Here is a 12,688-nt window from a genome sequence, read left to right as displayed (position 1 = left end):
ACATTGTAAGTAGTCAGAGTGTTTAATCAGTACTTAATTGACCTTTGGCAGGAACAACAACCTCAAGGGCTGGTGCATCTCTCATTTCTCCCATCCTTCATGGCAGTTCCTCTCAAGCTTTCTCCTGCAATATTAGCAACGGTTTGTTTTAGCATCACTGTTTCGTTTGGCAGCTAAGCAGGGCTAGTCTGGTCCGTCAGATGGAGGTGGAGGGGATGGAAAACCAGTAGGGGGGCTCATCCCTCTGGCTGAGCTAATAACCCCAATGCCGGGTCTCGGTCCGGTCAAGAGCAACGTCCTTCGATGAGATCATAAACCATGCTCGGACTTCCTGTGGCCACTAAGCATCCCATGGCACTGGTGGCTGCGGGCCATCATCCCAGGTCCTCAGTCAGACCGTTTCACTCCTCCCCTCCCCAGGCCGATAGCCAGAGTGCACTGAATGTTTTGGCACCAATTGTGAGCCATGCATCACCCCAGTGGGCGTTAGACACGCTTCTGAACGAGTTGATAACTATACCCCAAACACTATGTGAAGCACTTTGAATTCCTTGAGAAACACCATAGAAATGCAATTACTTATTATCACAATATCTATTACATAATCCGGGCAGCGTTTTTATTCAAATCCCCTGACCCACTCTATTATAGAAGTGGCATAATTGTCACTGGAGGGTGATTCGGTTTATATTGGATGTCATATGATTTTGACATTAAGAGACAGAAAACAACACTTTGTAAACCTCACAGAATTTTTAAAGTTTATTTTTAACGTAGAAACACTGTACATGAATTACTTTCTCTGAGACTAATAATGATGTACGGATAAGTGAATTATTTTCAACTTAAAAAAATGTATCATTTAACACCTTCATACACTTCAACTCCATTATTACTCAATTTCCTAGTTTAGCTTTTGAAATGCATTAATATGCGGTCACTTCCTTGTACACACACACATACACAATAACAAACAAAAACCTCTAGCAAACAGAGACCCCACGCTCAATGAGGAAAAAACATCCAAGTATGTTTCGGAGCCATTACCACTTCTGTAAAAGTCACTGATGGCAATACGCTTGAATTTTGCGAGAAACAGGCGAAGAACTAAAGAGGCAACGATTGTTAACTCCTTGCAGCAATTCTTCCCAAAAGCTCTTTTACCATGACAACATGTTTCTATGGCAAGCAAGACTACTACCTCTACACATTATCAGGCCAATAAATGCACATGGTCTACACATTTTGCACATAGCCACCCATGAGCTAATGTGAGCCCGCTGCTCTACTGGTGTGTTTAGGTACAGGACTAGTGGAGCCACTTGGTCCGAGAATACATCCATCCACAAAGTTTAGTTTAACTGGTCCCAGCGCAGGTCCCAAAGTTTGTTCCTCCCACATTTGTCAAAGGAACCTTGATTGTTTACATTGCAGCTGACATGACCTGAATTTTAAAGGCCCTGGGAAGAGAGAATTGGGGTTATTTCCATCAAACTTGACCAATTGTAATATAGACAACAGATCTCTATGGCGAAGGAAAAGTGTATTGGTCCTTACTCAGATGATGGTTAATAGTCCAGAGGTGCTGTAGGAATAGTAGTAGTAGTAATAGTGGTATAGGTTATCACATGTAAACTTTTCTTTTTTTATGTTTCCCTTTTTTTGTCCAAAGCAATCCAATAAAGTATATATAAAAACAAACATAACCATAACAGAACAAGAAAGTCCTTGTGTACTTTTATAAACAGAAGTCTTTTGTGTGTCTATCTCTTTAAGAGAGTCCACGGCAGTTCCATAGTATATTTTAACAGATCCTTCTGTGAAAATACAGCCCGGTACATCCATTTAGCGATATACACAGCCTACAGACGTCTGCAAACCTATAATGGTTCAGTCCTTGCGCCTTGCTTAGACCCTAGTATACAACCTCTGACATCAGATTCACGTGGGGGACACACTCAAACGGGTGGGTCCTTCTGAATATCCTCATGTTATTCCACATCGCGCTGTCTCACAGCATGTGGAATGGGCTGAGGCGGCCAATCGGGGGGTGGACAGAGGGCCGGTTTGGGGGGGGCTTGGTGAAAGGCTCAAAAGGGTCCGAGGACTTCCAAACTTCCTTGGCAGCTCCCATTTTTCAACGGCAAACATTTAAAATGTTTGCCGACGGTAGTTTCAGTAATGATTGTTATACGACCATTGTACTTTTTCTTAAAAAAAAACGAACACTGGCCATCCTTCAGTGGCTGAGTGACAGCCCGTGCTAAACGTCTCTCTCTTTAAGAACAGACCATGGCTTCTGTGCAGTCTGGAGCGGGAGCCATGGGCGCTTGTGCTCCTCCAGCAGTGTTACCTCTTCCCTATCTCACTCTGGCGTAGGAACTGGATATTGTTTGCGCTGTCCGCCAGCTCGGGGTACTGCTCCACAGAGAGCACGTAGTAGCCGTCGTAGCCCAGCACCTTGCCCCCGCTCAGCAGCTGCCGCTTCTCCCCCTCGGTCCACAGCCGCGCGCCCTCCTCCCCGTCCCTCACGTGCTGCTGCTCCCTCGCCCACGCGCTGGCCAGCGCCCGCTGCCGCGCCTGCTCTAGGATGCGTGCCTTTTCCTCGTCCAGGGTCATCCCGTAGCGCACGTGTAGCGCCAGCGCGCCATACTGCAGCTCCACGTCGGCGAAGCGCCGCGTGCGTCCGTTGACCACCGTGGTGGACTGGGACACGGTGACGTTCACGCCGTTCTCCAGGGACTTGCGGCCAGAGGTGAGCCGCAGCGTGCCCAGGTCGTTCTCCGGCAGGCTGGTCTTGATGAAGTAGTGCGTATCGCGGCCCTCCACGGTGAAGTGCAGGTCCTCCAGGTGGAAGGCGTTGTTGAGGATGGCCGCCACCTTGATGCAGTCCTCGTTGGCAATGTTGAGGGCGTTGGTGACCACGCGGCCCTGCGTCACGGCCAGCATCACCCCTTTGCCGATGAGGGACTTGACGGTGGCGAACCACAGCCAGGGCTTGTCCCGGTCCACCCGCCGGCGGCTCAGCTGGATCTCGGGCATGCGCTCGAAGGACAGGAAAGCCTGGGCCTTACGGGTCACCTCCTGCTGCACTGCTGAGATCAACTGGGGAGAGAGACGTTTCTTTGGTTAGGGACATCGATCGAGCTATTGTAAAAAAATAGCTTTTTGGAAAATACATTGAAAGTCCTGCCAAACAAGCATCTGATCAGTGCTGCAGCGTGAGTCTGGGCCCAAGGCTGCTTGTTTTCCGTCTTCAGTAAAAGTAGAAATGCTTGGTACAGCAGTGATAACTAAAATCCCAGTTGGTTGAGAAACAGTCTGTGTGCTTCATGCATCTATGCACTTCCCTTGTAGGACCCCTGACAGAACTGATTTAACTGGACTTAATCTGCAAACACAACATACTTTTAGAAACAGTCAATAAACAGTTTACCAAAAACTTCACTATAGCCAAAGTGCAAAGCCATGTAATTATTGTTATCATGCTGGCAAGTTTTGTTTTCATGACCTGTGTAAATAATTGACAAAAAAAAGCCCACTTCCTCCCACTATAACCACATATGATGGTTTTAATGATATCTTTTTATCCCAAAAGATGAACAAAATTCAACAGCACAGCCGACACTGTGCGAACCACAGCTTTCCCTTCAGATGCTGACAACTATTATCCTAAACGAGAATGTGGAAATCCATTACCCACTCTGATTGAGAGAACAATGGTAATTGAAGCCATGACACCTATGTGAGTTAGAGGTTACGTACAGGCAGGTCATCCCACAGCTGGCTCTTCTTCATCTCCAGCGAGGGCTGCGTCAGGTCAAACTTGGGGATGGGGAACCCTGGGATGGCGTTGTGGAGGTGAAACCCGAAGGTCACCAGCCAGATGTTTACATCTGGGCAGAGGGAAGAGGAGTGAGGGTTAAGTGAGCTGACTTGTGCACTGATGCTGATTGCTGATTGCTGATCGGTCGTTGAGTAGCACTGGTGGTCCAGAAAGAGGTTCCCATGTGTTTTGGGGCTGAAGCACACCATGATCCCCAAACCATAGATGCATAGTTGGAAGGTCTGATTAGGAAATCGCCATTGTCACACACAAGTAACAGGATTGTAAAGAATATGCAGAAATATGTCTGCTTCAGGTTTGTAAAGTTTGAAAGGAAGACATGTGAGAACCTTGCATTTCTGATTCCTGCAGCTGCACTTCACTCCCTCCACTTGTTTATGATTAGGTTCAGCACTATACATATTTTATTGTAGCTACTCCAATTTCAATTGGATTCTTTGCATACTCACTTGGAGTCACCTTGTGTTAAAGCGTAGTCTGCTAAGAGACTTATGGTAAATGTAAATGAAATGTAAACCATGCTTTTTCATTGAGAGTCGATCTATGTAGAGTAACATGAAGCCTTTACCTGTGACATACTCCTTCACCTGGTGGACCTTGCTCACAGGGTTGTTGTTCCGGAACATGTACAGGTTGAAGGGCTGCGGTTCCTTGCCCACGCGTGTCCACGTGCCGATGTCTGGGGTGGTCCACCTGGGAGAGCACACAGAACGCCCAATCAGGTGACCACTCAGCACCGTCAACGGAGGTCCTGGCCGTGGGCTGGTGTGTGTCTGCCGCCATTGCTGGTTCAGTGCTATAGCCTATAGTTCTGCGAATAAGTCTCCATGTGTCCTATTTAGTGCACCTCTTAGGGCTCGTGCCCACATGGCGTGTTTGTCTGCCACTTTTTCAAATTGTTCCCAATGAGGAGAGAATGTATGCGGACACCTTGAGAAGATACGCCGCAGATATATGGATTGTGCGGCCGCTGCCAGCGCTCCTTGTGGAAAACCACTCGGCAGAAAGGCGCTGGCGCCGTCGCTGGAGAACATCAAGTCGAAAGAACATCAAGTCGAACCTCAACTATAGATTCAAATATAGAAGGAAACTACACAACGCTAGCCTGTCATACGACGGTCAGGCTGATGTCATGCGTGCATAGAACTAAAATATGTGGACCCAGGTCCTGGTCCGACATCTGAGTCGACAGATCCGGTTAACTTCACTTAAATTATTCCCCCTCAAAAAAGTGTGCAACTGATGCTCACTTATTTCTGCACAATATCCCATGATGCACAGCGGCCTTGGCTGTCTTTGGATTCCTCCAATAGAGAGGGCCCGGCATGCAGGTTATTTATGCAGCCGGGCCGTCACAGAGACATCTTACATGTGTTGACTTGTTCAGGAGACTGGTACACGCTGCCGGATTACCATCTTTTAATTATGATTTTAATTGTGGGTTTGATTGCGACATCAAACTTTGGAAGCTGCATACCATCTTAAATTGAGGGCCAAGCTGATTATCCCCACAAAAACATATTTTTGTACATCTTTTGTAAGATGGATCTTGAAAAATGTAAAAACCAAATGTTGTAATACTCTCCCTCCATTTAAAGTCTTGCAGTATGCCCCCCATTTCTGCCACGGTCAGAGCTGACTTGTCGACCGGTGTGCTGAATGCTGAGGTGCATTTTCCAGAAGTTTCTGAATGACGCCCCGGAGGTGTGAGAGCCGACCACCCACCTCCCAGCAGGGATGTCGTAGTCCCGGTCCCCGAAGTGCAGCAGGCGTGTCAGTGGGTCGTACAGGCCCCCGTGGAACCCGATCACCAGCACAAAGTCTGGGTTGGAGTCGAAATACACCTCTCCATAGGCCGTGTATTGCACCTGCACACAGCCATTCACATGACACGCACACAGACACACACACACACACACACACACACACACACACACACACACACACACACACACACACACACACACACACACACACACACACACACACACACACACACACACACACACACACACACACACACACACACACACACGAACAAACAGGTCAGATAAATTCAACATGAACGCCTTAATTGTGCCATTATTATGAATATTAAAAACTATATATATGCATTATTTGAAGATTTATTTTGGTCAGGTTTAACGTTGATTGCTTTGCTTTGTGCTGTGACATGTTTTTTGTGCGACCAATATCAATGCAAAATCTTAAAGTTGTAAGAGAAAAAACAGGCATGGCATCTCCCCCCTCACCTGTTTCAGCAGTAGTCCGTTGCTGCTGAACACGGCCAGGGGAGTCCCAGTGTTGTCACACGCCATGTAGAACTCCTCTCCACTGCTGATCTCCATCGCAAACAGGTGGCCCTGCACAGCACACGCCACACCCAGCATTTGGTTAGTATGAGCCGTTATAGAGGTGTGTTTCTGGGGTGTTTCTGCTTTACCAAACCGTTGCAGTTTAATTAATAGGGATGTATTTGATATTTGGTTGGCTATTCAACTCCAACACAAACAACATCATGTTCTTAAAACCCCCTCAAAAGAAGCCAACTTTTAAAGCAGCTCCTGAAATAGCGGTTGGAGTTGGGTTCTGGGAAACTTAAATGAATTACAATGTGCCGTAACCTTTTCAGAGCCACATTATGAAAATGATGTTGAGAGATTAAATGTTTGATCTGACACTACGACCTCAGCATATTAATACTTTATGTGCCTATTATAATTTTTGGCTGTGTGGGTGGTTATATCTTTCCAATAGGGAAAAGTCTTGCTTGCAATGATTTGGAAGAGTCTGTCTCTTTGGTGAGTTTCTGTTTGTTGGAATGAATCATCTTTCTGACCCACTGACCTGTTATACTGGATAACAATCCCAGTGCCCTTCCTCAGAATCAAACTATCCTCCTGATGTGTGATGTAACCCGGCTCAAAGGACCTGGAGGTGGACAGGCTAGCGGGGGTCTCTAAGGGGATCCGGGGGGGGGGGGGGGGGGGGGGGGGGGGGGGGGGGGGGGGGGTTACCTGCAGGTCATAGTACAGCGAGGTGATCTCGGAGCTGGAGTGGTTGTAGACATGTGTGATCCGAGTGGGGTAGTTGAGGTCGGCGTAGAAGAACTGTAGATGCTGGCCCAGGCTGTTCCTGGAGGACACGCGGCGGCCCAGGCCGTCGTAGCGGTACTGGATGGTCCAGCTGGCCGCCTTGCTGTAGACCCGCTCCAGAAGACCTGCAGAGGGGGAGACCCACTGGTGAGGCAGGGGCAACAGCCAGGCGCTTCTAGGGGGGCAGCACTTTTCTTAATGTTTACATTGACATTCACATTTAGGGCATTTTGCTGACACAGAGTCAACCCCGCAGGGCGTCAGCCAGCTCGTCAGGAGCAGTTAGGGTGAGGCGCCTCGCTCAGGGACACCTCGAGGTGCTGGGGATCGAACTAGCAATCACTAACTAACCTCCTGAGCTATGGCTGCCCCTTTTGATATTCTGTGTTCATTGAGCTTCTCTACTCACTAGCTGATATATGCTTGTATATATTTATACTGTATACATAAATAACCCACATAGAAACCCAATATGACCTGACTGTATTGCAGCTGAACCTCTTGACAACACCCCTGGCCACTTCTGCATAATAGTGTGATGCACCGCAAGACGTCTCTTCTGTACTTTTCATTGAATATCAAACAGATGCAGAAGCGCAGTCCAGAATAATAATCAACAGTATTGATTGGGCCGTCGGATATCAAGTGCAGAGACACCAAATACTCGCCTCCCTCCCACACTCACCTTTTGAATTGTATTCAAATATCTCTGCCCCTCTCTGCCGCAGGAAGCCGTCCTCGTCCAGCCGGTACTGGACGTCCCCCAGCCGCGTGATGCGGTCCCGCAGGTCGTAGCGCAGCGGGGTGAGGCGAGCGCTGTTGCCGGGGTTCAGCAGGTGCAGGTTACCGTTCAGGTCGTAGTTATACCTGCATTGAACCAAAGGGGGGCAGGGTGAGGGCACCGCAGGGCAGTACTGTACAACACAACCACAAGGGTCGGTTTTCGGTTGTCTTTTTGCATCTTCATGACCATCCCATAATATTACAATCCCCTACACACAAAAGTGCTGATTTCAAAAGGACCCAAATTGCATTAATTTTCAAGGGAAGTTCAGATCAGTAAACACACATTTCTTATTATTTACACCCACAATTAATATGTGTTTTGTTCGGAAATCTTTGCATTATTATGTCACTATCAAAAGTGTTTCCATGCAATGGGAATTTAAAGTGTACACAAATGACTGTAATTCAATAACTAGCGGTAAATGTTCAAACAGCCTTAGTTGATGTTAACACCACAACATAAGAGGCTGAGGCTTGTGGGGAGAGGACCCTGACGTCCCTGTGTCCAGGATGAGCGGTCCTACCTCCACATCATCTTCTCATTGAGGAACACGGTCTGCAGCTGCCCGTCCACGTCGTACTCATAGCCGTATTTGGTGGTGTTGGCGAACGGGCCGATCTTGATCTCTCGCTTGGTGACCCGCCCCATGTTGTCGTACTGAATGGTGATCCAATACATCAGCGACCTGAAGATCTCATACTGGATCTCCTTGATGCGGCCGTGCTGGTCAAAGTGCTTGGTATAGGTCATCACGGCCGTGGAAATGATCTGCCGTTCAAACAGGACCAAATGTGAGCATGATTCCTTGGTTGAAATGTTTACATTTCTCTGAAATTCAACTGTGAAATTATTATATTTGTTTTTATCTTGTACACTTTTTAAGTATCTTTTTTAGCATTCGGTCACGAAGATACACATTTCGTATCTGCTCATTTCTCCAGCACATCTGAGGTGAAAAGGGTTCAAGCAAAAGATCGGACGGTGCACTCCAATGGATCTCCTCCGTCCGCACGCCTCCGACTTTGTGATCAAGTGGGGGCCGACGCGGCCAGGGACCTCGAGGTCGCCCGCGCTCACCTGGTTGATGTCGTAGTAGATGACGCCAAACTTCCCGAACTGCTCCACCTTCCCCGAGATGTCGTCGAACTGGTACAGGTCGATGGGCAGCGGCGTCTCGTTGATGACGGCCTGCATGCTGGTCACCCTGAAGCTGTTGTCGTAGGTGTAGTCGAAGCGGGCATTCACCATGCCGTCCTCGCTGAAGCGGAAGATCTGCCGGTCCACCAGCGGGCCGATCTGTCGGTAGCGGATGGAGCAGATGAAGCCCTCGCTCTGCAGGTTGACCGTCTTCAGCACGCCCGCCGTCTCGTCGTAGGTGAAGCTGACCCGCGTCGAGTCGTACAGGATCTCCGCCAGCTTGTTCTGGGGGGCGGAGCCACAGTCACGTCAGTACAGGGAATACTATGGGTTTATGGATTAGGAATGAGGAAGTTCTCTCAAAAGATAAGTAGGTACCTATGAAACAAACACAGTATTTATAAATGGTATTGAGATTATTGGGAGCAGGATAGTTTGAGAGGAAATGGAGGGAACAGGGTCGAGGGCATGAATGTACAAAAATAATGGACAATAGAAGTGAAGCTTCCAATTCGGCAGTACCTGTCTGCGATACTTATACAGGATACGACGACCGGTTCCCAGGTGGGCAACTCTGAGGAGCTGTTGACAAGGACACAAATCAATATGTCACACAGCTAGAATGAACCTCTTTCAAATGCTGTGATTCAAACAAGGAGATGAAAGGGACGGCACTCAAAGGCAGCTGTTCAACTGGATCTGCTGTGTTTAGCTATCCCTCTGAAATATACAATTAAGGCCAGCGATAATAACTGTAAAATGAATGAACCTCATTCGGTTTCCCTCTAGCTATCCCTCTGAAATAAACAATTAAGGCCAGCGATAATAAAAAACTGTAAAATGAATGAACCTCATTCGGTTTTACGTCGATTTCATAACTATTCCCTGTACATGTTGATTCAAATATTCAGAAATTCAATGCAGACAATAATTATTCCATCGAAGAGTGAAATGATGAGAACAACATTTTAATATCTGTTTTGATTTACGATTGAGAATTTCTTTCTACGTAAGCAAGTAAGTTCAGGTATTATTTTTTCAAGAATTTTGAACCTAATGTAACGTATCAGTGGAGAATCGTTGTATCTGGCTGTGGGATTGTGTGTGTGGATGATGGCTGGTTTGAGCAGCCTCACCTGGCTGAGTCTGATTGGACTCTGAGGCCAGGTGTGGTTGCACAACCAGCCCTCATCCAAACACACACACTGATTTAAATTGATGCAAGAATCGCGACTTGAAAGGGCAATTGCCTGGAAGACTCTATGGAAGACCTGGGATCGACAGTCCCAGTGTTCTTAATCCAGGCTGCTGAACATCCTACACAGAGACCAGGGAGCCCCCCTCTGCACCCCACGCACCTGTCCGTCCTCGGAGTAGTCGATGGTGACGGAGGCGTTGCTCTCAGGGGGGCTGTAGATGTTCCTGTAGTAGCCGATGGAGCGCACCGTCTGCATGGTGTGGCGCGCCACGCTGGGCATGGTCACGGCTGACAGCCGGTCCCCCGCGTCGTAGTCAAAGATGTACTGGTGCTGACTGTGCAGGAGCAGCACCATGGACTGGGGAGAACCGGGAGAACACGTCTGTTAGGGGGACTGGGGGGAACCGGGAGAACACGTCTGTTAGGGGGACTGGGGGGAACCGGGAGAACACGTCTGTTAGGGGGACTGGGGGGAACCGGGAGAACACGTCTGTTAGGGGGACTGGGGGGAACCGGGAGAACACGTCTGTTAGGGGGACTGGGGGGAACCAAGAGAACATGTCTGTTAGGGGGGGGAACCAGGGGAACACGTCTGTTAAGGGGACTGGGAGGGGACACTGTGAGGGGGTTCAGTCGGTAACCTGTGGTACCTATGTCCCCGGGGGGTCGGATCACCTCATTACATTGCCTGGATGGATGCATTTGCACAGATTACCAATCCCAGTGCAGGGATTCTGAATCCGACCACATGGATTTACAAAACCTCACAGTTAAGAAATTTGTTGGGACAGATTTATACATTAAGCCCCCTCATGTAGAGGGGCTCGGTGAGATTATGAAAGGTTGGCAGAATGTAAATATTTCCCTTGTGTAAAGAGAGCCATGTTTAAAGAAGATAAATATCTTGACAGAAGAATGTGTGCATTGTTGAGCAATGTTTTACCAAGGCCGAGATCTGACTCCATGTAACGTCTACTACAAAAAAGAATCAGAAATGAGCTGATTGCAGAGTGAGTGATATTCAATTGATCATTGAATGTAGCTCCTGTTGGTACTGTGTTGTACTTTGAATGTCTGCATGTTTACATGCTAAAGCAGTGTTGGGCTAACAATAAATACAGAGCGTTTTGAATAGATCTGGCAAACAGGGGACAGAAATAAAAGGACAATGAGGAGGGCGATTAGGTCTGTATGATCAGCATGTGAAGCTGGGTAATGGAGCGCAGAACAGGCATTAGCCTCTCACCGGCCGCCTTTAATTAGGTTCCCCATGACCTCTCACATATGGCGGGCGGTGCGGAGGCATCTGTGTGTGTCTAGTTTGCAATACACTCGCACAAACAATATGTGTTTGTGTGTGTGTGTGTGTGTGTGTGTGTGTGTGTGTGTGTGTGTGTGTGTGTGTGTGTGTGTGTGTGTGTGCGTGTGTGTGTGTGTGTGTGTGTGTGTGAGAGAGAGAGGGAGACATTAAGGGATAAAGAGTAACAGGAAAACAGTAGCCAGCATCTGTCCTAGGCACATTGCATTCAGATGTCATTCACTGCTCCCCTTTTCTAAATGTTCTGACGGTACAGCCTCATTCTAAGATGGATTCAAGTAATTTTCCCCTCGTGCATTGACACACAATATTCCTTGATATATCGGTCACAAAGCAACACCTTTTTGTAGAAAATGTGCCAATCAAGCTACTACTACTACTTCAGCTTCTACTACTACTTCAGCTACTACCTACTACTTCAGCTACTACCTACTACTTCAGCTACTACCTACTACTTCAGCTACTACTACTACTACTTCAGCTACTTATATTACTACTTCAGCTACTAATTCAGCTACAACTACTTCAGCTACTACTACTACTTCAGCTTCTACTACTTCAGCTACTACTGTTATGTCAGATACTTCTACTACTTCATCTACTACTACTTCAGCTACTACTAATACTTCAGCTACTACTACTTCAGTTACTACTACTACTACTTCAGCAACTACTACTTATACTTGGTAGTACTACTTCAGCTACTACTACTGCTACTTTCTGATTCTTCAGTTGAATTCATTTTTAATTTCTTCATTTTTTCAGCAATGCTTTGCGCTTCTCATTCAGCCGTCAGCATTCACACGCGTTTTCTGCAGGAAATCAAATTTCTAGTTCTTTCTTTCTTTCCTCTTTGTCTCTACTAGGGCTGGCCCGAATTATTCGAATATTCAAATACTCGTTCGGAAAATTAGTATTCAAAGCTTAAATCAGTATTCGGAGCATCGTTTTTTTTTTTTTTCACGCACGTGACGTTACCAGAGCGAGGGAGGCAAACTATAAGCGTCAGCGACACCGAGCAGAGAAGCGAGAGAGGTGGAGGAAGAATAGATATCTTGTTTCCCTTTACTTTATAACGCAACATTAGCGGGATCTCTGGAGGAAAAGTAATGCTTAAAACCTTAGCTTAGTTGTTTGTTTACGTTCGCTGTACAGCGCCGCGCCAATCAACTGTGACTGGCTTGCTGCAGAGCGTGAGCGTCTTGGGAATACCCGGTCAATATAATGGATATAATATGGACACATAAGACAATCAATATTCGGTATTTGTTATGGATTTATTGTACAAATTCTCTGAAAAGATGCA

General features: G+C 47.2%; 1 protein-coding gene across 9 annotated transcripts in view; it reads right to left on the bottom strand.

The window, feature by feature from the left end:
• Nucleotides 1-738: 738 nt before the first annotated feature.
• The window catches only part of tenm3 (teneurin transmembrane protein 3), a 138,976-nt gene continuing 127,026 nt past the window's right edge, over nt 739-12,688 (bottom strand). For all 9 annotated transcript variants that reach the window (XM_030351663.1, XM_030351666.1, XM_030351665.1 and 6 more), the window contains 11 exons: nt 10,225-10,422; nt 9,389-9,448; nt 8,807-9,151; nt 8,253-8,497; nt 7,628-7,809; nt 6,865-7,067; nt 6,100-6,210; nt 5,573-5,715; nt 4,416-4,540; nt 3,766-3,896; nt 739-3,105 (listed from right to left, as the gene is read on the bottom strand). In XM_030351663.1, coding sequence (XP_030207523.1) covers nt 2,350-3,105; nt 3,766-3,896; nt 4,416-4,540; nt 5,573-5,715; nt 6,100-6,210; nt 6,865-7,067; nt 7,628-7,809; nt 8,253-8,497; nt 8,807-9,151; nt 9,389-9,448; nt 10,225-10,422 — 2,499 coding nt within the window. In that variant the 3' untranslated portion in view covers nt 739-2,349. The remainder of the gene's footprint in view (nt 3,106-3,765; nt 3,897-4,415; nt 4,541-5,572; nt 5,716-6,099; nt 6,211-6,864; nt 7,068-7,627; nt 7,810-8,252; nt 8,498-8,806; nt 9,152-9,388; nt 9,449-10,224; nt 10,423-12,688) is intronic.

The sequence above is a fragment of the Gadus morhua genome, chromosome 3, assembly GCF_902167405.1.
Source record: "Gadus morhua chromosome 3, gadMor3.0, whole genome shotgun sequence".
In the NCBI taxonomy this organism is placed as follows: Eukaryota; Metazoa; Chordata; class Actinopteri; order Gadiformes; family Gadidae; genus Gadus; species Gadus morhua.
Note: the sequence above shows the minus strand (reverse complement) of the source record. Positions and strands in the feature narration are given on the sequence as shown.